At 60.5% G+C, this 25,195-nt stretch overlaps 1 protein-coding gene across 11 annotated transcripts in view; it reads left to right on the top strand.

Annotated features, from left to right (window-relative positions):
• SHANK2 (SH3 and multiple ankyrin repeat domains 2) overlaps nt 1-25,195 on the top strand; it is a 516,273-nt gene that overhangs the window by 161,267 nt on the left and 329,811 nt on the right. For 10 of the 11 annotated variants that reach the window (XR_007156245.1, XM_047877830.1, XM_047877835.1 and 7 more), the window contains 2 exons: nt 6,261-6,327; nt 6,700-6,870. Coding sequence is in view for 10 of the 11 variants with exons in the window: in XM_047877830.1 (XP_047733786.1) it covers nt 6,261-6,327; nt 6,700-6,870 (238 nt within the window). In the remaining variant the exon portion in view is untranslated. The remainder of the gene's footprint in view (nt 1-6,260; nt 6,328-6,699; nt 6,871-25,195) is intronic. The other variant, XM_047877836.1, reaches the window with a different exon arrangement.

Raw genomic sequence — 25,195 nt, 5'->3', positions numbered from 1 at the left:
TGACTGGGCAGTTGGTTGAGTGGGTGGATGACTGGGCAGTTGGTTGAGTGGGTGGATGAGGCAGTTGGTTGAGTGGGTGGATGACTGGGCAGTTGGTTGAGTGGGTGGATGACTGGGCAGTTGGTTGAGTGGGTGGATGACTGGGCAGTTGGTTGAGTGGGTGGATGACTGGGCAGTTGGTTGAGTGGGTGGATGACTGGGCAGTTGGTTGAGTGGGTGGATGACTGGGCAGTTGGTTGAGTGGGTGGATGACTGGGCAGTTGGTTGAGTGGGTGGATGACTGGGCAGTTGGTTGAGTGGGTGGATGACTGGGCAGTTGGTTGAGTGGGTGGATGACTGGGCAGTTGGTTGAGTGGATGGATGACTGGGCAGTTGGTTGAGTGGATGGATGACTGGGCAGTTGGTTGAGTGGATGGATGACTGGGTAGTTGGTTGAGTGGATGGATGACTGGGTAGTTGGTTGAGTGGATGGATGACTGGGTAGATGGTTGAGTGGATGGATGACTGGGTAGTTGGTTGAGTGGATGGATGACTGGGTAGTTGGTTGAGTGGATGGATGACTGGGTAGTTGGTTGAGTGGATGGATGACTGGGTAGATGGTTGAGTGGATGGATGACTGGGCAGTTGGTTGAGTGGATGGATGACTGGGCAGTTGGTTGAGTGGATGGATGACTGGGTAGTTGGTTGAGTGGATGGATGACTGGGTAGATGGTTGAGTGGATGGATGACTGGGTAGTTGGTTGAGTGGATGGATGACTGGGTAGTTGGTTGAGTGGATGGATGACTGGGTAGTTGGTTGAGTGGATGGATGACTGGGTAGATGGTTGAGTGGATGGATGACTGGGTAGATGGTTGAGTGGATGGATGACTGGGTAGTTGGTTGAGTGGATGGGTGGGTGGCTGGCATGAACCCACAGAGCGTATTGTGCACACAGTGCTGGGGTCTTCCAGGAAGTCCTGTGGAAGGGTGGCCTGATATAGGATGGGTAGAAATACATCAGCAGAGAGGGCCAACCAGCTTTCTTTGCACCCTCCTCCCCTGTGTGTGGGGTCAGTTTTCCTCTGTCAGATCTCCCCCTGACCTCAGTCCCCTAGTCTCTTTGCTCCTGGTACTGCACGATGCCCCCTCCACCATGCTGAGCCCCTCACTCTGTTCCTTACGTTCCTCATGTTGGTCTCGAAGCCATACAGGGGTAGGGGCACAGCAGTCTAGGCGACAGTGTGGGATTCCAGCTGTCTGGTGAGGGACGGCCCTGACCGTAGGGGTGGGGGTTCACCTGGGGCCCCCAGCCTCCAGCACAAAGCCTGGCGCCTAGTAGGTGTGCAGTTGGGTCAGCTCCCCTTCTTGACTTTGGGAAGGACAACAGGCAGGTGTCGGCGTGGGTTGTGGGTGGCACCTCATATCCTGCTGTGACGCACACAGCCCCCCACCTGCCCCGGTGTCCCCTAAACATGCTGTCCCCGTGTGTATCTAGTACAGCCCTTTGGCAAAAGACACGGACGGTTTGGGGGCACCCCTGATGAGGCGCCCTAAACCTTTCCCTGCTTACTGACGGGCAGAGTGTGGGTCTGTGGGTGTGCCCCACCACGGCCCAGTGTGTCTGTCCACAGGAAACCCTCTCGCCTCATCGATGAGGTGGGTGCAGGGCCTGGGTGGGCCAGAGGACCTACCTAATTCACAGGTAGATTCGAAGCATGCTCCCGGCTAACTCCGAGGGTGCTCCCTGGTAACTCGGAGCGTGCTCCCTGCTCCTGTGTGCACTGTCTGAGACCTCCCCCCCCTTCATCCCAGCACCCCCCATGCCTCGTGGGGAGTTGGCTGTTCCAAAGCTCAGGCATCTCTCCAACAGCTCCTGGTCTGTTCATCCATACTTGACCTTCCGTCCTGCTGGTCCACACAGGTACACTGTTGCCTTTTTTTGTTTAATTGTAAAATGTACAAACCAGAAGTCTTACTGTCTTAGTCTGTTCAGTGGCGTTGAGTACCTTGTTCTGAAACCATCACCACCATCCGTCTCCAGAACTCTCCGTCTTGCAAAACTGAAGCTCTGTCTCCAGGAAGCACGGACCCCCGGCCCCTCCCCCAGCCCCGGCGCCCACCGTCCACTCTCCGTCTCCGGGAATCTGGAGACCCCAAGGGCCTCGCGTGAGTGGATCACACGTGAGCATCCACTCATCTGTTGACCGGCCCGGGGGTGCCTCTGTCATTGGCTGTTGTGAGTGGAGCTGCTGTGAACGTGGGTGTGTAGGTACCTCTTTGGACCCCTGCTTTCTGAATCTGTCCTTGCTGCCATAACGGAAGACCACAGACCGGGGGGCTTGAACAACAGACAGTTCTGGGGGCTGGAGCTCCAAGGTCGGGTGCGGCACAGTTGGGTTCTGGTGGGGCCTCTCTTGCTGGCCTTCTTGCCGTGTCCTCATGTGGTCGGGGGGAGAGAGAGCGTCTCTGGTATCCCCCTCTTACAAGGTTGCAAATCCCCCGACAAGGGCTACACCCTCATGACCTCGTGTCACCCTAACTACCTCCCAAAGACCCCACCTCCAAATTCCATTCCCCTTGGGGGTTAGTTTTCAACACAGGGTGGGGGTGGGTGGGGAGGGCACAGACATTAAGTATGCAACACTCCACCCCCTGAGCCCCCAAACCCATGTCTTTCTGGCATGGAAAGCACGCTGATTTCACCTAACAGCCCCCCAAAGTCTCATCTCACTCCGGCACCATCTCTAAAGTCCCAAGTCCCACTTAAGCATCATCCAGCTCAGGTGTGCGTGAGACCCCAGGTGTGGATCATCCTCAGGCCAAGTACGTCTCCCGCTGGGAACCCGTGAAACCGACGAGCTGGGTGCTTCCAAGGCGCGACAGCGAGACCCTCACGGGCCAGACGTCCCCGTTCCAAAAGAGAGGCTAAAACAGAAGGAAGGGGTGTCGGGTCCCCAGCGGTCTGGAGCCCAGCAGCCAGCTCCGCGAGGTCTTTCGGCTCGAGAACAGCCCTGTTTGCTTCGGTGTCCTGGCCTGCGGGCTCGCCAGGGCAGCAGCCTCACCCCTGCTCTGCAGGGTGGTCCCACCCCACAAGGCTCCTGGTGGAACCCAGGCAGTGGCCTGGTAGTCTCCGAATCTCCTTCTGGAAGAATGTTACATGTTTGCTGCCCAGGAGCTACTGTCCCCTCTCATCCAAACCAAGAAGCCCCCAGCCTTCCCCGGTTATAGCCCGGCTCCGCCCTCTCAGTTCAAACCCGTGGTGTCTCTGCTCCCATAATCCCGTGCGCTCTTTGTCCAGTGGTAGTCCGGCTACGCCACGCGCACGGTCTTCTCTTCAGAGCACGCTTTCTCACTGTTTGCAACAGGCATGGGTTGAGGATGTTCCCCAGTCTTCGCGTTCTGGCTCCTTCCTGCTTAAGCCCTCCGCCTCCGGTTCGTCTCCCCTGGTATGTCACTACGAGCAGCCCGCTTCTCCTTCACTCTGCATAGACGTCTCCTCTGCCAAGTTCCCAACTCTCGCTCGTGCGTGCTGCCTTCCGCACAACCCTAGGACGCAAGCACCAGTCGGCCGAGCCGTTGGTGACTTTATAATGCATTTCCTCGTGATTCGGTGTGAGAATCCGTCAGAATGGCCTTGGCCATCCGTGCACCCCAGACCTCTTCCAGCTTCCGCCGCCCCCACTCCCAAAGCTGCTTCCGCACTGGCGGGCATTTGTTACAGTGGCCCCACCCCAGGACCCAGACCTGCACTCACCAGGGAAACAGAGCCAGTGGGATGCACGTGTGCACGCGTGCGCGCGCGCACACACACACACACCCCTGTATGGTGGCTGAGAAGTCCAGGGCTGATGCTGTGACAAGCTGGAGGCCCAGGCAGTGATGTGTAGGTCTCAGTCTGAAAGCTGGCGGGCCTGAGGCTCAGCTGGTACTTCCGTCCGGGTCTGAAGGTCGGAAGAGACCTACCCGCCAGCTCAGCCGTCTGGCAGGCGGACTTCCTGCTCAGTCAGACTCTTTGTTCTGCTCAGACCTTCAACTGGTGGGACGAGGCCCACCAGAGCCGGGGAGGGCTGGCGGCTTTACTGAGCCTGCTGAGTCGGACGTTCGTGTCGTCCGGAAACGCCCTCGCAGACACACCCACGGTGGTTTTTGGCCGACTGTCTGGGCACCCCCGTGGCTCAGTCAAGATGACACATACAATTAACCGTCATACCCGCTTTCGGTCCCTTCGGGTCTGACCCCGGAGGTAGAATTGCTACATCACGCAGTCATCCTCTTTCACTTCCCGAGGCCCTCCAAGCTGCTTCCCACGGTGGCTGAGCCTTCTTACCTTAACAGCAGCAGGGCGCGCGTGGGTGCAAACAGGCCGGGCTCTCCACATCCTCGCCAGCACTTACTATCTTCTGGATTTTGATAGTAGCCACCCATCTTGGCAGACCCAGGGGCCGCCCCTGAACCGCTCTTTGCCTTCTGGCTTTCGCTGACATCAGCAGCGGCTCCCGTGGCTGGTCTTCCACTGGCAAGCCGGGGAGGGCCCGGCCTCGGCGGCCGGCCGCTCCTCTTGGGCGGCATCCTTGGAGGGCACCCGTGGAAAGCAGCGCCACTCCTGAGGGCGGGGGCCCGGGATCCCTGGGTGTCTGGCCCCCCCGGCCTCTGCAAAGCTGCCTCCATCAGGACGCTCCAGGGCAGCAGGCCCGACGGGTTGGAGAGATCTACACTGAGGCAGTTTCTTGTGACCAGCTGGTTCGCGTGACTGTGGGGGCTGGCGAGTCTGGGATCCGTAGGGCGGGCGGGAGGCTCGGGCGGGAGTCGCTTCTCCAAGAAATCAGGGTTTGCTAATAAGGCCTCCGGATGATTGGCTGAGTCCCACCCGCGTCATCACCGCAGGGCTGTAGATGTGCATGCGTCTCCAGGCTGGCACCTGCAGGCCTGGCTCCCGTGGGTGTAGACCGTCGCCTGTGGTGCCGGGAGCCCTGCCCACGTGCTTCTGACGCCTGGTCTCCCTCCCCCTCCAGCCCCACCCCGGCGTTTTCGTGTCAGCCCACAGATCCGTGGGGCCCGCGTTGGGAGCGTTTCCCGTAGGTGTTGGTTCTGGTCTTCTGCACGCATGCAAGGGTGGGATTTTTTCCACCAGACTGAAATCTGGTGAAGAGCTTTGGGTACTTTTTTGAGGATTCCCTTCTCCCTGCTTGTGGGGAGCGGCTCGTGTCTAATCAGAAGGACGGGACGCGCGGGCATGCCGGGCAGAGTACAGGACACGGTCCAGGGGCCCTCCAGACGCAGGCTCACTGAGCGCCCCACCCTGCTCCTGTGCAGATGGTCCCTGCTGGGGACCTTCTGGGCAGACGCTTGCTCTCCTGTAGGTTCTCGTGGAGTAAGAGCCTCACCTTGTCGAGTGGCCCGGGGCTTTGCGGGGGGTGCGCGTGATGTGTGGGGGCCGATGGAGCCTGTGGCTGCCGTTTTGAGAGTCATGACTGGGTTGCTGGGGGCTCAGTCAGTGGTGCGTCTGAGTCTTGATCTCGGCTCAGGTCAGGATCTCACGGTTTGGGAGTTGGAGCTCTGCTCTGTGATGGCAGCACGGAGCCTGCTTGGGATTCTCTCTCCCTTTCTCTCTCCCTCTCTCTCTCCCTCCCTCTCAAATAAATAAACTGATTAAAAAACTTTCTCTAAAAAGAGTCAGGACTGTTCTCCCCGCTTGTGATAACATGCATGGGCCTGGAGGGCACCAAGCTAAGGGAATTAAGTCACACAGAGACATAAACCTTACAATCTCACCAATACGTGGAATCTAAAAGTCCAAACCCACCAGAAGAGAGGTCAGACGTGTGGTTGCCGAGGCAGGGGGCAGGGGGCAGGGGGTGGGCGGGGGGGGGGTGGCAGGAGGCACTGACTTCCAGGTAAAAGGTGGGCTGGTGGCCGAGATGTGGCGTTCTGCCCGGGGACTGGCGCTCACCCTGCCATAGGTGTGCTGGCAAGTTGCCAAGAGAGCAGATCCTAGAAGTTCTCATCCCGGGGAGAAGGGTCTCTGTAGCCACATGCGGTGACAGAGGTTAACCGAGTTGCGACCTTCCCACCGTCGCCGGCCGTCAAGGTGTTTCCTCGCGCACCTTAACCTCACACGGTCTTGAGTGTCGGTTACATCTGAATAAAACCGAAAATAAGGGTGTACATGTCATCTTTCTGGGGGGCCCTGGTGGGGCCCGCCGTGCGGTGCGGCCGTCGGCGGCGCGGACGGGTGCGAACGGCCAGGGCTCTGCGCTAACGTGATGTCTGCTCTTGGCAGGTGGCGATCATAGCGGGCAACTTTGAGCTGGCGGAGTACATCAAGAACCACAAGGAGACGGACATCGGTGAGTAGGCTCGGGGGGCGGGGCTCCGTCCGGCGAGGAGACAGCCCCCGCCGTCTCCCACCCCCGCGATGGCGGCTCCGCGTCCGCAGTTAGCAAACCGTGACGGGGAGCGCGGCCCTGGCCGCCGCGCCGTCTCCTCGCTCGCGCATCCTCAGTACGCACGCGGTGGGCGGAGGGCACCGCTGTCCCCCTGGGGCCTCGAGTTCATTTGCGGCTGACCTAGGCTTGTTGTCCTGAATCGCACGCCTCCCCGCGTGAACTCAGAGGCGGCGGTGAGCGAGGCAGAGGGGAGACCGGTGTCGCCCCGGGTCCCCGTCTCTGCGTCCGTTCCTCTGCCCCCGCGGGGGTGCTCACGACTGTTCCCCTCTCTAGTACCCCTTGTGCCGACCAGAAGGACTGTCTCTGGGGCCCCTCCTCTGGCCCATCGCCCTGCCGGCGGCTGGGCCCGCTCTTGCATCTTGGAAGAGCCCGCCGGCCTGTTTCCTCCAGCCCCGGGCTTGCACAGGACTTGCAGCGGGGAGCAGTCCCATTGGACCAGCGGTGGTGAGCTTTCACAGATGGTACCGATCCGTGGACGGGGTGGGCGGTGGGCTCCGAGGTGCCTGGGAAGGTGGCTGGATGGCGTCTGTGTCTCACCGCCTGTGCCCCTCCCCCCGTGTTTGAGCAAAAGCACGTGTCTGGCTGTCGAGTCTTTACCGTGTGTGATGTGTGGCTGGTACCCACCTTGGGTCTGAGAACCGAACAAGGATGCGGAGCCAGGAGCTTTGCTGGAGTCACCCCGGGCTGTGCGCCGGGCATCGGGGCCTCCCGAAGGCCGAGCCCGATGCCGACGCCAGTCCCTCCCGTGAGCCAGGGCAAGCCGCTGCGTTGCTCTGAGGCCGGCGCCCCCGGGAGCGCGTCGTAAAGATGGATGAGTTCACGTCTGCCGTGCGACTCAGAATGAAGTGAGCCCGCGGGTGCCAGCAGCTCCCTCCCGACGTCATCCCCGGGACGGAGGGCCGCGTGGTGGGATGGGGTTGTCTCCAGGTCGATGTATCAGATGCTGTTCCGGGAATCGGGGCTCTTTGAAGCAGGACGCAGAGCCGAGGCGGGGCAGGGAGCGTGTGCGGGCCTCACCCCACGACCGTGGTGGGGACGCGCCTCTTGAGTTGAGCTGTCTCTGACCCTAACGGGCCCTCCTTTCTGCTCTGAGCACCGACCTTGATGGGCAGGAGGGAGTCGGGAAGTGGCTTCCCCACGCTGGCTCCTGGAGGGGGGCCGAGAGCCCCGTATCTCCACGCTCCCGGCCCGCCCCACCGCCAGTACGAGGACCAGCCCCTAAACGGTCCTACTCACAAAGTGACGCGTCCCTTGAGGTACCGAGTTGATTTTAAGACAGAGAGTGGGGAGCTTCCTGACTGTCTGCTCCGTTTTGAGATTTCGAGATCCCCTATACGGGATGCACACTCTTGGAACCAACCGAGGGCTTTTCCTACGATGGAAGGATTCCTGTGTGTTGGGTGAATACGTTTGAATCACCGCTCGCCCGTTCTGACCAATGACTTATTTAGACTATGAAGGGCAGCCCTCCTGAGACCTGGGGACACTCTCCGCAGGCTTGTACGGCATCCGTATCTATCAGACCGTATCTATCAGGTCTGCGGCATTTACTCCGAACCTGTGTAAGACCACCCAGGCTCCGTGAAGACACAGGGCCAGCTTTTCGGTCACGCGAGGCAGGGGTCCGCGCCTCCTGTCCCCTGCATTGTGGGCTTTTCCACCGTGTGCCCTGCAGGGAAGGGGTGGTCTGCTCCCTGTGGGGTCCCTTTGGCACCTCCAAAGAAGGAAAGGAGACCTCTCCTTTCCCCGGAGTTTCTGACGAGGGGTCCGACTGTGGTCCAGCAAACGGGCCTGTTGGTCCTTTGTGGGCATAGACATCCCTCAACGTGCTGATTCACCGACGCTGTCAGCCTGTTGTAAAACACCGATGCAGCCCTATGCGCACTGAGCCTCTGCCCTGTGCCTCGCTTGTTCCCGGCGGGGAGCAGGTGCCCTGTGCGGTGGGAGTCTGGGCGGGGCAGCGCCTGCACCGGGCAGGAAGTCCGAACCTGGGAAGGCTTGAAGCTCAGGGCAGCCTCACCCACGGCGTGCAAGCCGCTCGGCCTCCATTCAGGGGCGCCGTGCTTTAGACGGAGTTCCCGGAGGCCCCTGTCCTCACCCACGGCCCCGAGTAAGCTCCCACCTAAGGAACTGGTGGTTCCTCCCCGCGTCCTGACTCCTCCTTGACTCCGCGTTGCCCTCTGACACCTCACTTGTCTCCCACAGGAAGTGTTGGAGGTCCCAGCAATGCTCCTGCAGCACGGGGTCACGGGGAGACCTTGCAGGTGAAGGGTGCCCCCTGGTAGCGGCTGTCTGGGACTGGGACAGGGACATGGAGCGGGATGGAGGAGGACACGCGGGGTGCAGGGTCACCTCCACAAGGTGGCCCCACGGGAGTCCGGGCTCTGAAATCCAGAGCCCCAGCCGAGCTGGTGCCTCTTTGGAGAAGTTGTGCGTCCTCAAGAAAGCCGTCTGCTTCTCGCTGCTGGAGGGGGCACCCTTTTCCCTCTGGATTGAAAACCGTGTATTTTGCTGGAACCCCCTTAGGGAGCCCCCAGGGGTGCCCGAACCAGCTGGTACCCAGGTGCCTATCACTTCTTTCCACGACGACTCTTCATCGAGCACCTTCTCCCGCTCAGGCCCTGTGACCGTTTGGGGACCTTCTTCCCCAGAGACCTTCGTCCGCCTGAGGCCTGGCTGGGGAGGAAGTGTGAGCCACAGAGCCTGATTCCCCCTTTGCCACCCTGCCCCGGGTTCCGGAGCACAGGTGAAAGTCCCTTCCCGAGCGGGACAGGCTACTAACCCGTCACCCCATCACCGGAGAACAGCAAGCGACTGTTCAGAAAACTAGACTCTTTTGTGCACGTTTCCTCTTTGATTGGTGCATCCACCCATTTCCCCCGTGTCCGGGACCCGTGCCACCCTGGCTGCTTCCTCGTCCCCCCTCCCCCTCAGTGAGTCTTCTGAGCTGCTGGCTGTTGTTCCCCAAACAGTTCGGGAACCACTGCCCCCTCCGCCCCACCCCCACCACCATTCCTGTTCCTGACTGATCATGAGTTGCCGACCCAAACCTCCAGGGTTCCCCAGCACCCAGCAGTGCGTGCCAAGTGTGGGGTGTGCCTGGGGAACTCTGCGGATGGAGATGGCCAGAGCCGCCCCCAGGGAGCCCGACTCAGGGGCCTGGTGTGGTATCTGTAGTCACCAGTCTGTGTCCCCCCAGCATTCCAGTGCTGGGCTTCCAAAGGCCAGACCCACCTGTGCCTCCCGGGACCCCCCACCGGCCTGCCCCACCCCCGCTTGAGTGGGCTTGCTTCGACCGTGAGGACGGACCACGTACCAGTGTCCCGGGGTTGCCATAAAGAGTTGCCAGTAGCCAGGCAGCGGGAATCAACGGAGATTTATTCTGCCTCCGTTCTGGAGACCGGACGTGTCGAGTCGAGGTGCTGGTGTGGTCGGTCCGTCCTTGCCTCCCTCTGGTTCTGATGGGACCCGGCGTCCCTTGGCATCCCTCGGGTGATAGGCGTGGCCCCTGTCTTTGTCGCTGCTGCACATGGCCCACTCACTGCACCTGTGTCCCCGGTCCCCTCCCTTCTCTGATAAGGGCGCAAGTCTTTGTATTCAAAGCCACCCAAAACCCAGGATGCTCTCGTCTTGAGATTCTTAAGTTGATCCAGGGATTAGGACTCACACGTCTTTTGGGGGCTACGTCAGCCACCATCGAGGGCACTCACGTTGTCACACGACTGTCCTTCTGAGGCTGTTACCTCTGCGAAGGTACGCGTCCCTGGCGGGGATGTGTTTGCTAGAGTATTGTGATGTTTTGCCCTCCCTCCGAGTCTGGGGGTGCAGAGCTTATGGGGGGACGGGGAGAGCAGGCATGGGGCAGTGGGCAGCATCGGGGACACAGTTCTCTACCCTTTCACCACGCAGTTCACCCCAGATTCACTGGGGCCATGCTGCAGTGAGGGTCTCTAGTGTGCTGTTTGTGAGCCTCCGTGGCTCTCCGATTCCACCCTCTGTGGCCTGGCTCCCGACCCCCATCCTCGTGACCTGTGAGGGTGCTGTCACTATCTGTCGAGGTCAAGGCCACTCCACTGTCTGCCCCTGGACCCTCGGGTGCCGGGTGTCCAGCGTGATTGCTGGGGGGCTTCAGCTTGTCCCACGTGCCCTGGCTCTCCTCCTGTCAGCCTCACGAGTCCTGGCGGGGGTGCCGGGGAGGACAGGATGGGGCCGTGTTTCTACTGTACGATCTGCATTCAATCTTGACTTAGAAGCTACCCCACGGCATAGGAGAAACGTGGAAGATGGGGACGCGTGTCCTGAACTTGAGGCTGCGGGCCCTTGCCTCTGTCAGGACGGCCCATGATGCTCACTAGCAGACTTTAGCTGATCATTTAGTGGGGCTGGGGCACCGTTTTGGAGAACCAGGCTCACGTGTCGGGACTCTGGACCGAGGGAGTGAGGGTAAGGCTTCATCTGCATCCTGTTGGGTTGCATTTCCCAATAGGAGTTTGGTGGACAGATCCCCCAATCCCAAGCTGCGGGTGGGGACGTGGGGTCAGCGTCGATACTCAGAGGGAGTAAATTAAAAGGCGAAACGTTCTCCTGACTTGGGTAGTCGGCGACGCCTTTCTCCGAAAGACCCTTCAGATCATCAGCTAGCCTCTGCCTGGGAGCGGCGGGCCCTTTGCTTTCCGGACAGGGAAGCTCACGACCAAGAAATCAGGGCGCTAGGGATGCTCCACCGTGGCTCTCGGGGAAGACAGGAAGCATGCTGAAAAGCGGTGAGGTGATTAACGGGCGCTCCGAGGTCTGTAGAATCCGGAAATGGATCCAGAAGGCCGTGTGGATGCATCTCTGTCCCTTTAAAACGGAGATTACATCTTGTCGTGAAATGTTCTGCTCTCCATCCGGCCAGCATGCATGTTGCCAGCGCCTGATGCTGTGGTTCCTTCTGTTTTGTTTTGCTTTGTTTTTTTTAACTCCCTTCCCCTTTAAACAATTAGACGTGACCTCCGTTTGGTTATTTCATTTGCCGCCTCCGAGAAAGTGAGGGTGTCAAAGCCGCTGCAAACACTAAAGTTAATCCCCATTTGCTGACATCCAGTGTTGAGCTGTCGCGGAGCCCACGAGCCCCCCGGGTCTCACGGGCTGTGCCGTGGGGCGTTTACGGCGGCTTCTGTAGGACGGAGGTCCCTGTGGCGAGGCTGCCGGGGAGCCGAGAGCTCGTGTCCGAAACAGTCATGCAAATATTAAGCGTGTTGCAAGCTGATGAGCTTTGGACCGGAATACCCTGTTTTTTCCAGTCTTTGCTATTTTTGTTCTTTGCCCGGCTTTGTGGGGAGATGAACTGTCAAATGGACTGAATGGCATGGGCTGTTCCTCTTCAGCTGAACAAGGTTTGTTTTCATCCATCTTGTCCGTCTGCAGTTCCAGACAGAGAAGCAAGGAGGTTTTGTTTTTCAGGATGAAGCACATTGAGCTGATGTGTGAGTTTGGGTGTCTGGGTAGCCGATTAAGAGCTACGTGGTTACTGTGTTGCTAGGTTTCGAGACCGAGTGCCTGTGTAATTACGCTTCCGATATGTATAGATGATGGATAGGGGGTGGTGTTTCCAAACAGATTTCTGAATGCAATATTGTGTGTGTGTGTGTGTGTGTGTGTGTGTGTGTGTGTGTGTGTGTGCGCGCGCGCGCGCGTGTAGGTGTGAGAATGTAAAACCCATGCTGATAACCGAGCGGTGATTTTCTTTTTCTTTTTTTTTAAAAATACCTGTTCCATAGGTCCCACCTGCTGTGAAATAAACCAGATCTTATCTGAAAGAAGCATTCTGTTTTCCTGGCATTTTGGCTGTAAAATGTGCCACTTTACTTTGAGACATAGGGGGGGCCCTTGGTGCTTGCCAGCAGGTCCTGGGGAAAACCCCAAGCTCTAACCTATTTCATTTCATCGGGTCGGATCGATGGGGGTCAGCACGGCCGGGTCTCCTCTCTACGAGCTGTAGGAAGGAGCCTCCTCAAGGAAAGCCAGGCTGTTGTTGTACCTGGAGTTGGGTGGCAATCACACAGCTGTTGTCTGGGTTCCCAGAGCCAGCTGCGGAGGAAGGGAGACATGATAAAGCCCTGGCAAGACTCTGCCGCCCAAGCGGATGTGAGCAGCACGTGGCCGGCACCTGTCACGTGGCCTGTGTTCCTGGGTCCGTGGCCTCTGCGGGGTGCGCGAGCCGGACTCCCTCCCTGCTCCCTCTTTTCCCGTCTGCCGGTCGCGAGCCCGCTGCCGGGGTGCCCCCCCCGCCCCCTCCCCCAGCCCCGCTTCTCTCCGCCTGTCAGTTGAGAAGTTTTATCCCCAGCAGCGAGCGGACGTGCCGGGACGCGAGCTAAGGCGGCACCCAGTCTGGGACACTTCCAGGTTGCACGCGTGCCGTGTCGGGATGGGGTTTCTCGTGTGGCTGACTTCTGGCACGTGGGCTGGCGAGTGTGGATGTGGGAGCCTTCCCTGAGGTCTTTGGTTCGTCCCAAGTGCTGTGTTGTCCGAACTCCCAGCGACACCTGTCTTTGTCCTGGAAAGGTGCAGCCGTGGCACAAAGCCTTGGCTTCCCGTGGCCTGTGTGTGTCCACGTGTCTTGCCTTCCCCGCCCGTGGTCTGTCCTGAGGCTCCCCAGCACCCACGTCCCAGCAGCTTCTTGGCCCGTCAGGCATGCCCGGGGTTTTTGGAACGGTGCCAGAGGGAGGCCGGGCGGCTGGCGATCGGTCTTGCCGTGGCCACTGCCCACAGGGGCCTTGGCTTGGTGGCTGCACGTGGCCGCTGCGGGACGTGTCCGCTAGACGTGCCCAGCAAATCCTCTCACCTCCCACGTGTCTCCTTCCAACCCTCCAGGTTGAACTGTTCCCCGAACCGGAGCCTCTCCTGGCTCTTCGCCTGCCGTTCTGGGGCGTTCGGGCCCCCAGGGAGGAGCCGTAGCCCCCACCCGCCCCCAGCAGAAGGGTCCCAGACACCCACCGTCTCCCCCAGACGCTCAACCACACGTGCTCTGGAAACCCCCATCGGTGTCAGCACACCCTCGGCCCCTGACTCCCCACCACATGGGGTCCCTCTTGTCACCAGTATCACGTGGCATCACCTTCATCATCGTCACGTGAAATCCACAGGTAACGTGGATGTGCCACGCACACGTCGTTGGTGGAGGTCCACCTAACGCCCCCGCCGGCCCGTAGGGGACCGGGAGGCAGAGCGGAATCGGCGGTGGCTTGGCGGTCAGTGCTTCCGTGAGCGTGTCCCGCCTGCGGGGCCCGCCTGTGCTCGTGCCGTCAGATCCGCCTTGGCCGTCGCTGGCCGGGCTTCCCGAGGCGGGGAAGCCCCTGGGTGACGACGTGCTGGACGAGACGCAACGTGCGCTTTCTTTCGTGCGGGCGGTGGTCGTGTTCCCACCAAACGCAGTGACTGTGTGCACCGTGCACGAAAGCGTGTGTGTGCGCGAGTCCCCGCGGCAGCTAATGCGCTCGGGCACACGGCTTTGCATCCGCGTGAAGGTCTGGCGGGCCAGACGGAGCCCCCGGCGGGTCCCCGTGAGGACCACCCTCCTGTAGGACCTGGGGTGGGCCTGGGACGTGGGTGGAAGGCCCCTCTCCTGACCCCGAGCGCCCGCTGCTGGGCTCCCCGTCCCTCGCTCCCCAGTACCCACTAGGCACTAAACCGGGGCTCCGGGCCCCAGGGCTGCTCCTGATTGCTGTCCCCTGACCCCGCCTGCTGGTGCTCCCAGCAGGACCCTCTGCTCTGGAGGAGGACCGCCACGGTCTGGGTGTGCCCCAGGTGGGCGGGGCCCCCTTCTCAGGATGCGCTGCCTGGCAGGTGTGCCCCTTCTGCTCCGGGCTGGGGTCCCAGTGCCCGCTGGCCTGCGCCTGCCCCGCTCCTCCCTCCTGGGCCCCCGTCCTCCTTCGCACCTCGCCCAGTCCGGTCTCAGAGGGAGGTGAGGGATGCCCCGGGCTCCCTGGCTCTGCCTCTGCCTCCCGCCTCCTGCGGGCCTGCTTGGTCTCCCCCCTGCCTTTCCCAGCCCCCACGGCCTCTCGGTCTGCGCTCTGGTTTTTCGCCACCCCGTGACATTCTTCCTCTGCCGAGTCCGAGCTCCTGATGGAGGCCCTGGGCCAGGCTCCCAGGGTCGGCGGGGACAGGACAGCGTGATCTGGCTGAAGAGCCGGACTCGCGGTCATCAGTCCCCTGCCGAGGGGGAAGGTCTCCGCCTGTGCGAGGGAGCAGGTGGGGCTGAAGTCCACATTTGGGGGCGCCAATCCCAGTGGACTGTGGAGTCTGGACGGCTTCCCGGAGGAGGAGGAGGCGGCAGGCTGTCTTGATCCAAATAGCAAAACAAAAAGAGATCGTGCGGTTTCCGGGCCCACTCGTGCCCAGATTGCACTCGGTGCCTTTTATTGGATCACGGTGACAGCCCTGCGGGAAGGTGGCCCCGTGACTGTCCCCAGGTTACAGATGAGGAGACGAAGGTGTCCGGAGACGTGTCACACGTCAGGTCAGAGGGCAGGGTAACAGGGAGCTGGGGTTTGGACCGAGGCCCCTGGCTCCAGAGCCACCCTTTCTGTCCTTGTGTGTCTCCTGGCCACCTGTACTTCCCGGTCCCTCCTGAGGCCTCACACAGGCCTGTCCTCACCACTGTTCTTGTCCCTGCTGGAGCGGGGTTCTGTCCGCCCTGTGCAGTTCTGCCTCGTGGGGGTCGGGCCGGCAGCTCCCCTCCCGTGCTCCCCAACGCCGGGCCATGGGGGCGCTCAGTCCAGAGACCCTCCCATGGATGAGCCACTGCCACCTTTCACCGAATCCTGGGGACACCTGTCCTCTGCTCTGCCCCAGTGCCCGTGGCTGACTTCCTGAGCAGGTTCTGGGTCCTGCCCACGTGCCATTTTTTCCGCCTCCTTTTCCCCTTCCCTCTCCCCTCCTCCTCTCCCCCTCCTCCTCCCCCCCACTTCCCCCTCCTCCCCGCTCCCCCCCTTCCCCCTTCCCCCCTCCCCTCCTCCTCTCCCTCCCCTCCTCCTCTCCCTCCTCCTCCCCCCCACTTCCCCCTCCTCCCCGCTCCCCCCTCTTCCCCCTTCCCCCCTCCCCTCCTCCTCTCCCTCCCCTCCTCCTCTCCCTCCTCCTCCCCCCCACTTCCCCCTCCTCCCTGCTCCCCCCTCCTCCCCCTTCCCCTCACTTCTCCCTCCTCCCCCCTTCCCCCTCCCCCTCCCTTCTCCCTCCTCCATGCTGCTGACCTGTCCCTGAAGTCCAGTCCTCAGTATGTCCCTTTGCAGGTGAAGGGTTTGGTTTGAAGTTTCAGACTTCTGCTTAGCAGTGACGGTTGATGTGCATTTTTACAAAGGGCCCAGTGTAGCTGAAGGAGCTCTGGAGAGTTCCAGAACGCTGCTCGCCCTTTACCCCCCTGCTCTGGAGAGTTCCTGAACACTGCTCAACCTTTACCCCCCTGCTCCAGAGAGTTCCAGAATGCTGCTTGCCCTTTACCCCCCTGTTCCACAGAGTTCTGGAACACTGCTCCCCCTGATCGCACTTTACCCCCCCCCCCCATTCCAGAGAGTTCCGGAACGCTGCTCACCCTTTACCCACCTCCCCCACTCACCCTTAACCCCCCTGTTCTAGAGAGTTCCGGAACGCTGCTCGCCCTTTACCCCCCTGCTCTGGAGAGTTCCTGAACACTGCTCAACCTTTACCCCCCCCTTCCCCTTGCTCTTTACCCCCCTGTTCCAGAGAGTTCCGGAACGCTGCTCACCCTTTACCCCCTGCTCTGGAGAGTTCCTGAACACTGCTCAACCTTTACCCCCCTGCTCCAGAGAGTTCCAGAATGCTGCTTGCCCTTTACCCCCCTGTTCCACAGAGTTCTGGAACAGTGCTCCCCTTTACCCCCCTCCCCCTGATCACACTTTACCCCCCCCCCCCCGTTCTAGAGAGTTCCGGAACGGTGCTTGCCCTTTACCCCCCTGCTCTGGAGAGTTCCTGAACACTGCTCAACCTTTACCCCCCCTTCCACTTGCCCTTTACCCCCCTGTTCCAGAGAGTTCCGGAACGCTGCTCACCCTTTACCCCCCTCCCCCTGATCGCACTTTACCCCCCCCCCCCCATTCCAGAGAGTTCCGGAACGCTGTTCGCCCTTTACCCACCTCCCCCACTCACCCTTAACCCCCCTGTTCTAGAGAGTTCCGGAACGCTGCTTGCCCTTTACCCCCCTGTTCCAGAGAGTTCTGGAACACTGCTTGCCCTTTACCCCCCTGTTCCAGACAGTTCCAGAATGCTGCCCACCCTTTACCGCCCTGCTCTGGAGTGTTCTGGAATGCTGCTCGCCCTTTACCGCCCCCCCCCCCTGCTCTGGAGAGAAAGCCTGGTAGGGCCTCCCAAAGGGAGGACAGGCAGCTCCTAGGGGATCAGTTACTGCTCTAAGATGAGCCCCCACTCAGTCTTCACAATGAAGCTCTAGAATTTGAAGGTGTTTTCAGAAGTAATTGTCTTGTAGGGGTTCCAGTTGGTGGCCCCAGAGAACCCTGGACTCAGTGCGAGAGAGTCCAGCAGGGTGTCCCGGACCCTCCAGACCCCCGGGCGGCCCCCGTGGACCCTGCACCTGGCCTGAGTGCAGGTGGTGCTGGGAAGCGTGCTGCTCAGCGGGTGCTTGTTGTCGGGTCCCCACGCCGGGTGGGTGGGACGTCTGGGGTACGAGGGCAGGGTTGTTACGAGGCCCCTCTTCCCACCCCGTGGGGGCAAAGAACCCAACCCACACCACAACGGCCCCTGCTCGACCAGGCACGTACCCCCAGGCCACACAGACCCTGTCCACTCCAGGGTGGCAGGTGTGGGGCCCTCGGAAACTACTGGTTCTCGAGGGGGCCCCGCTGACCTGTCCAGCCTTGCCTTTTTCCAGCCCTTTCCATGCAGGTCAGACAGCTGCTGTCCCACCTCCTTACTGGTCCTGTGTTTAAGCTGCCCCCTGTCCAGAGCACCTTTGCTTGTCTCCCCACCTTCCCTTAAAGACCCTTGCAGTTCTTCTGGTGGATTCCCTTCCCCTTCCCCTCCCCCCAAGATGGCTGTGGCATTCCGCTGGCCCTGACATGTATTTGCTGGATGTTCCTTTTTTGCGATCAGAGTCATGGCTCATTTCACAGAAATTGGGGTGCACTGCGTATCCCCTGGTATGGACCGGGAGCTCTGGAGACCAGGCTCTGGGTCCTCCCTCTCCCCAGCACCCAGAGAACTCCGCTCTTGGCCCTTACGTTTTGCTGGAGGGTGGTAGAGCCAATACCTACCCAATGCACGGCGGGGCAGAAAACATGGCGGGGTAAACTCGGTGGGTGCATGTGGACACCCGCAGGTGCCAGGAGGGCGAGTGCTGGGATCCATTCACCTATGACCTTCTGTGGTGGTGTCTCTGACCCAGCAAGCCTGGAGCCCCCGTGGGACCCCAGACAGGCCTGCCTAGGCCAGTGTCCTGATGGCAGGAGGGAGGGTCCCTCCCGCAGCGTGCCGCTGAGGACCCATCAGCTCGCAGGGAGCCTGGCCTTTCGGGAAAGGCACTCACCCCGGAATTTCCGGTCTTTGACACGTGGAGCCACAGTAGCCAGCAGTGTCCGGAAATAGTCACGGAAATCTTCATTTTCATCAACATTCAAAGGCAGCTTGGAGGTAGAACCTCAAAGAGAGCGTTTGCTCACGTGCCACAGGGACCCGAGTTCCAGTCTCCCGTGTGACCTCGGGCCAGCCTCGCGTCTCTCCGGGTCGCAACAGCCACCACAGACGTGAGCCTCTGCTGCGTGGCAGCGATGAGGAATTTCTTTAGGGCTGAGCCCAGCTTCAAGCAGAAATAAGCCCTCAGTTCCCTCCTGGAGCTCCTTGTGGGGCTTGAGGATCTGAGCCTCATAACCGGAGCTGAGGACTTTGCGGGGTGGAATTCAGTTGAATGCAGAAAAGGGTTTCTATTCTGGTTTCCAATAAGCATAAGTGGAAAGACTTTCAGAGGGTTTTAGTCAGGGAGAGAAGGATTCGTACACGTGTGCGCACAAGTGCTGCTGGTTTTAGCCACCACAGAAGGGACACCTCAAAGAGCTAATGAAGCAGGTGACAGAAATGAGGCGGAAGAGAAAACCGTCTCTTCTTGGCTCGCAGGGCGATGACTTTCAAATCCCCAGCGGGGCCCAGGCACAAAACCTGGACACCCAGGTACACTCTTGTCCCTGAGGCCATTGGCCGCATGGGCGGCCCTGACCCGTGAGGCCACCAGGAAGGGGGCGTCTCTGGGAATATGACAGTAAGGAGCCCCAGAGCCTTGGGAAGCCTGTCGGGGCTCCGAGGGCCAGCTGGAAAGGCGAAGAAGGGACCCAGACCCGCCCCTTAAACGGCCGTGTCCTCATTCAGTTCTGGGCCACGTGGCCATCCTGCAGCCAGTGGGAGGGGACAGAAGGGCAGGTGACAAATGGTGGCGAGCATAGGAGATGGTTACTGTAGAAACTTGGTTCAGAAATCTCGGCAGCTCATCCAGGGTCACGTTCTGCTCGCGGGTGTGAGGTCGGGGTTCAGACCCAGGTGCTGCCTCGAGTCCGTCATGTCCTGTGCCCTCTTCCACAGCCACCCAGCTAATGGAGGGCAAACCTGATGGGGATGGGCTCCACAAGGGGAAAGAGTTTAAGGCCGCCATGTTTCGATCTTTTTGTTATGAATTATCAGTGTTCGTTTGGGCGCCCACTGTAGAGATTAAAACATTGCTGAGGAAGAGAGAAGACAGTATTGTGTGGCCAGGGGCAGGCAAGCAATATTTGCTCATTTCTCACCGGTACCGGGCCGTTCCAGCTGTTCACATCTCACCGGCTTCTGTGCCGCTCACCTGGCTTCTAGACGGAGGACCTACCTTCCTGGGTGTGAAGGGGTATGGCTCCTTCTGGGATTCTCCAAGGCCCGGGTGGTGAGGGCCTCTGTCCTGTCTAGATGCACCAGGCTAAGAGGGAGTGAGGGAGGACGGGATGTCCTCCCTCTGGACGCTGGCTTAGCTGGGTTGTCTCAGAATGTCACCGCTCAGACCTGGGGAGGCCCGTGTCCGGAAGGGAGGTCATGGGTATAAGCTGCCTAACAGAGCCTGGGGCAGAACGGGCATCCTGCGAACGGTGGGTGAGGCATAGACATGTATATACGCCTCCTTCCGGCAAAAGCTTCGTGTTGAAGCCACGCCTGCCCGTCCCCCCTCCTCAGACCACGCCAGCCCTCTGGTCGCTGACCACCCCGCGTCGTCGAGGATGGTCTGCCGGCGTGCTGGCTCAAGCCACTGCTGCCGGGAACAAACCCGATTCTGTCTTCTCATTAGCATCACCACTGAGTATCCCATTCCTGCCAGATACTGATGAACCACAGCAAAGTTTTCCATGAGCCGACAAAGGCTGGGGGGGCGGGGGGGGAATGGAAACCGTCTCTGCCCTGGTTTTTCTCCTTTATGGAAAGAGAGGAGGGCGGTTTAGGTGGCTTTTGTAGGCACTGCCCTCCGTTGGCTTCTTTGCAGTGACTCTCGAGAAGAGAAGTGGCCCGGGCAGTTCTCCCCGACCGCTCTCGTGGAATCGTCCCGGACGCTGACATCGCCTTCCACCAGCCCGGAGACTTTGGCTGAAGGGCCGGGGACCCTGTCCGCGTGTGGCCCAAAGCCTGTGTTTCCGTTTTTGTATTTTGCTCATGAAAAGTGCCTCCAGCCCTTGTGTCCCCTTGTCTCTGAGCAGATATTGTCCCTGGGAGCTTTGTGTCAGCTGTTGGAACACGTTCCTCCTGGTGGCTCACCAGTTTTTGTCAGAGAATGTGAACGTTTTCAAGGCAGATTTTATCAAATTCATTTAAAAGTAAAGCTCGTGGCTTCGTGTCTCAGAATAGTGGCTGAGTTGTGGGATGCCACTGTTGTCATGGCAATGGTGCTTTGTTTGGGGAGCCGCAGGCATTATCCTGTAAAGTGCATCGGTCCAAACGGCACGTTTCCCCTTACTTGGGGGCTCCCCACTTAGAAAGGCGGGGGCACTGCGTGGACTCGGGGGTGGTCTCCATCTCCCCTCTCTGTAGGCACCTGTGACCACCTTCAGCCTTTCTAATGTTTCGGGCTGAATGGGGTGTACAGAATTAAGGCGTATATAGAGGGGATAAACCGTAGAAATGTGCCCGTCCTGCCCCAGAGAACAGGGTTCTTCAGGGTGTCGTGGGCTCCCTTCTTTCTGGTAAACCAAGAGATCCCAAGCTCTTTGCCAGGCTCAAGCGTGACCACTGGATTTCAGCACCATGGAGAGGAGCCCATCACTCTCAGGGCAGTAAGAGATGACAATTGCTACCAATCAAGTTTTAATTGGCCAAACGGGGGACGGAAGGGGTCATCTGTAGATCCCGGGGCTTGGAGGAGACACACCAAAAAGTTGGTGTGAATGTAGCCCGGGGATAGGACGCCATTCCACGTGGCTCATGGCCGCGTGCACGGTGGCAGTAGTCCGTGGAGCACAGCTGTGTGGACAGGTGTCTCTCCTCTCTGTGTAGCTCGCCTGTGACCCGCAAGCCCTTTTGGGAACGCCCCACGTGGGCTCCCTACCTTACAGCCTCTCCCGTTTGTCTTTCCTCTTCCTGCTGGGCACCCTGTCCCCGCTGCAGACCATCACCGCTCCTGTGCTCCCCTGCCTTCCCCACACATGCTGAGCGCAGCAGCCAACTGGCTGCAGGATCCATACCCTTTACTCTAAAAAGAACCTCAAACGTGAGAGATTTCTTTTTTTTAATTTTTTTAATGTTTATTTAGTTTTTTTGAGAGACAGAGACAGAGCGTGAGTGGGGGAGGGGCAGAGAGGGAGGGAGACACAGAATCGGAAGCAGCCCCAGGCTCCGAGCTGTCAGCACAGAGCCGGACGCGGGGCTCAAACCCACGGACCGTGAGATCGTGACCTGAGCTGAAGTCGGACGCCCAACCGGCTGAGCCACCCGGGCGCCCCTCAAACGTGAAAGCTGTTTTGTAACTTGTTGGCAGCCGGGCTTGACCTGAACCGATCTGAATCTATTCATGGTTCTCATTTATCCTCCTTAGTGTGATGATGCGTCTGTCCCCCCCAGGAATCCTCATGGGATTGATTTCGGGACCCTGCCTGGACCCACCGGCCGTGTGACGTAATATGTGGCCTACGCCGTGTTTCCCTCACAAAGCTAGGCAACTCGAAAATAACAAAACACCTCCAGCCCACGGCTTTCAGAGACGGTGCCGTGGAACTGTGTCTGTTGAGCGAACAAAGGGTTCTTAATCTAAAACTAACCCTGGGTCTGCCTTTTAAGTGTTTCGAAGGATCCTTTCGAGATGGTGTTACCATACAGGATGGGGTGCACCTTTGCTTTAAATATTCGTGGGAATCTTACATAGAATCACAGGTGCCATCGGAGAATCGCAGTCTAGGTCAGGCGAGACCTTTGCCCCTTTGTGCACCCCCAGGCCTCTCCTGCCCCCACGCCCCCCCCCCCCCCCCCCGTTACCTACTAGACCCTGCAGGACCCGGGGGTGTCCGAGTGTGTCCAATTTGCCGTCTTTCGGGTTTCTTCTCTTCCCATTGTGTTTACTCCTAGATCCCTCTATCCTGTCATTTCCCTCCTGGCTTGTTCAACAAATGCTGGGGGCTCCGCAGAGGGGAGGTTGCCAGGGCTCACAGCCTGCATGAGAGACAGGCATGTCTCAGTGTGAGGAGAGTGCCCTCGGACAGGCTGCGCGGGACATCTCGTGCGTCCTCGTCCTCCCTCTGCTCTCTGTCCCGCCCCCTCCTCCACGCCCCTGCTCGGAGAGCCGTCCCCTCACCCCTGCTCAGAGCCTCATACCTCAGACCCACCTCCCACCATGAGGAGCTCCGTGCCTGGAGCCTGGCCGGGCAGCGAGGGGGCAGAGGCAGGCCGGGCCGGGCCGCACGGTGAGCCCAGAGCTCTGCCCTGAAACCCTGCAGCCTTTCCCAGTGCAAGTGGACCTGGAAGCCTGTGCTCGTCTCCAAGGAGAGACCTGGGGCTGTGAGCCCTAACGGGGTTAGTAATTGCAGGATAGCTCATGCCCTGTGCCCCGGCCTGCGGACATAGGTCCCTGTGGACTCCAGAGGGCTGGTCTAGGCTGTGGGGTACTGCGATGTCAGTGAGCTCACACTGCCATCCCACGGACGGGGGGCTCACACAACAGATGTGTCCTGCCCCCCATCCTGGAGGCCTCAGCCCGAGGTCCAGGCATGGGCAGGGCCGGGGTCTCCCGAGACCCCTCTCCTTGTGTGTGGCCGGCCGGCCTCCCCCTGTGTCCTCACGGGGTCGTCCCTCCGTGCGTGTCTGTGCCCCGATCCCCTCTTGTTACACGGACCCCGGTCACACGGGATCAGGGCCCACCCTCGTGACCTCGTGTTATCTCAGTCACCTCTGTAAAGGTTCCGTCTCCAAATACAGCCGCATTTGTAGGTTCTGGGGATCGGGGCTTCCACAGATCAATTTCAGGGGGACGCAGTTCAGCTAGTAACACGTGGTGCCCACCTGGACTTGGCCTCTGCCTTTGGAGTCCCCGCCCGCCGTCCCTGGACGCTGGTGCCCTGGATAAGACTCGGGCCGCTTTGTGGAAGGGGCCTGTGAAGGGCGAGAAGGAGGCAGGACATTGCCAAGGCTTTCTGCCCCGGGGTCCCGATCCTAGTGTGGTGACCGAGGCCTGGCCCAGGTGGTTGCCAGCAGGTGTTCCCTGTCCTCTGGGTGTGTCCACGGCACCTGCACAGCCAGGTGTGGGCACGGCACGGCTGCACACACGGGCTGCCTGCATGCACCCGGAGCCGTTTTCTCGGTTTGCATCCTGACTCTGCCATTTAATGGCTGTGGGACTTCACACAAGTTACGAAACCTCTCTGTGCTGCAGTTGCCTTCTCTGTATCTCAGGGGTACGCGGCCGTCAGTCACCTCGTCGTGGAGGTAGTGAGGATTCCCTGAGTCGTGCCTGGCTTGAAGCAGTTGCTGCTGGGGGGCGACTCCTCATCACTATACTCTTATCTCCACCTTACAGATGGAGAAACTGAGCCTTGGCAGTTTATGTAACTTGGCTGACTTTCCCTAGAGGGTGCAGGGCGAGGACCCAGGTTTGTCCGAGAGCGGATGATACAAGTGCAGGTCACGTGTGCGCGTCCCCCCCCCCCCCCCGCCCCGTCCCCCGCCAGCCTGAGCAGGTGGGCTTCTTGTCTAGGTGAGCCGCCCTGCTCACGGGCAAGGTCTTGGGAGAGGACCACACACCAGGGCCCCCAGACCTCTGTAAACTGTGGCTGAAGTGTCCTCGACGCACCTGCCCTGTGTGCACCGAGGGATGGCAGGGGTGGGACCCAGGGCTGGGGCGGCAGGAGGGTAACGGAGAAGAGGCCGCTCCAGACCCCGTCGCCGCACGTTGAGGGCAGCCACGGTCCGCTCTCGGCCCCGGCCGCCCTGAGGAGGGCGCCCCAGGCAGGGCTCCCTGTCGACGCGCTCCAGCTGTCCCGGATTCTTCCGAGGACGCGGGCCCCCACCCTCGGCCCCCTCCCTCCCCAGATCGGTTCCCGCCTGGGCGGCATTTGAAGGCCTGCTGGGACCCAGCGACAGACGCCACATCTCCTGCGGGGTCCGGGGGAACCCAGGTGGGGCATCTGTTCCCCGTGAGCCCCACGTCCGGTCAAGCGTGCCTGGTGTGTTCACATCCCTCTGGGCTACGCGCTCCCAGGCCCCCCCAGGGTCCACTTACTACATTACTACGCGGTGCCTGGCCTCCCTGAACGGCAGCTCCCAGCGTCCGCGTCTTTGGCACAAGCCAGGGTGGGTGCGAGAGGGGACTCCGGCGGGGTCTCTGACGGGCCCCCCTCCCCGACCCAGAGAGGCCTCCGGGCTCCCCTCCCCCAGCACCGTGTCCTCTGGGCGGGTCTGCGCTGTCTTGCCGTGCAGCAGGAGGGCGGCTGTCCCTAGGACCCCCTCCGGAAAGGGGGAGGTGCCACTGGGTCCCTGAGGACCAGCAGGCCTGGAGCTGGAGCTGAAGTCCCCAGGCCCTGCAGCTGTCCGCTTCCCCAGCAAGACGGAGCACAGCCCTCCCCTCGTGAGCGCCAGGCTGCCCATTTGGGGCTGGTGGTCCCCGAGGAAGAAATGCGAAGGGTCATGTCCCGGGAAGTGAAGGCATCAGGTGGAGGTGTATGGAATGGAGGCCCTGTGCTGGCCTGGACTTGCCCACCCGGGTGCGATCACTGGGGGGGGGGGGGTGGGGGTGGGGAGGGGCGTTCTCCCCTCGGAGGGCCTCTGGACTTGCCCACCCAGGTGCAATCACTGGGGGGCCCTGTTCTCCCCTCTGAGGGCCTCTGGACTTGCCCACCCGGGTGCGATCCCTGGGGGGCCCCGTTCTCCCCTCCGCGGGCCTCTGCCCCTCCTGCAGGCGCTGTGAGCTGAGCCGTGCCAGACGGCAGGGCGGATACTCCCCCAGGTAGACACAGAAAATCTCCAGCAAAAACAGACGTTAGGAATGCCCAGAACCTTTTGTTTGTTTGTTGGCTTGTTTGTTCCTGGCTCCTTGCGTGAACTGATAAGAAAAAGTCATTCTTGCCGAAATACCATTTTTGATGTCAGGCCCTCCGCTCGTCCGCCGCCCTCCCCAGACCCGAACGCGCGCCAGCTGACCTGGGGCATGCGCGCGCTCCTGAGGAACGCAGCAAATTGTCATTTTGGCTTCCTGGGAAATCAACAGATAGGAGCCCTTTGAAACTCTTTGTAGCCAAATGTTACAACCTGAACGATTCGCGGTCTCATCTGCCCC

Source organism: Prionailurus viverrinus, chromosome D1 (genome assembly GCF_022837055.1).
Source record: "Prionailurus viverrinus isolate Anna chromosome D1, UM_Priviv_1.0, whole genome shotgun sequence".
In the NCBI taxonomy this organism is placed as follows: domain Eukaryota; kingdom Metazoa; phylum Chordata; class Mammalia; order Carnivora; family Felidae; genus Prionailurus; species Prionailurus viverrinus.
The sequence above is the reverse complement of the archived record's forward strand: the minus strand, read 5'-3'. Positions and strand labels throughout refer to the sequence as shown.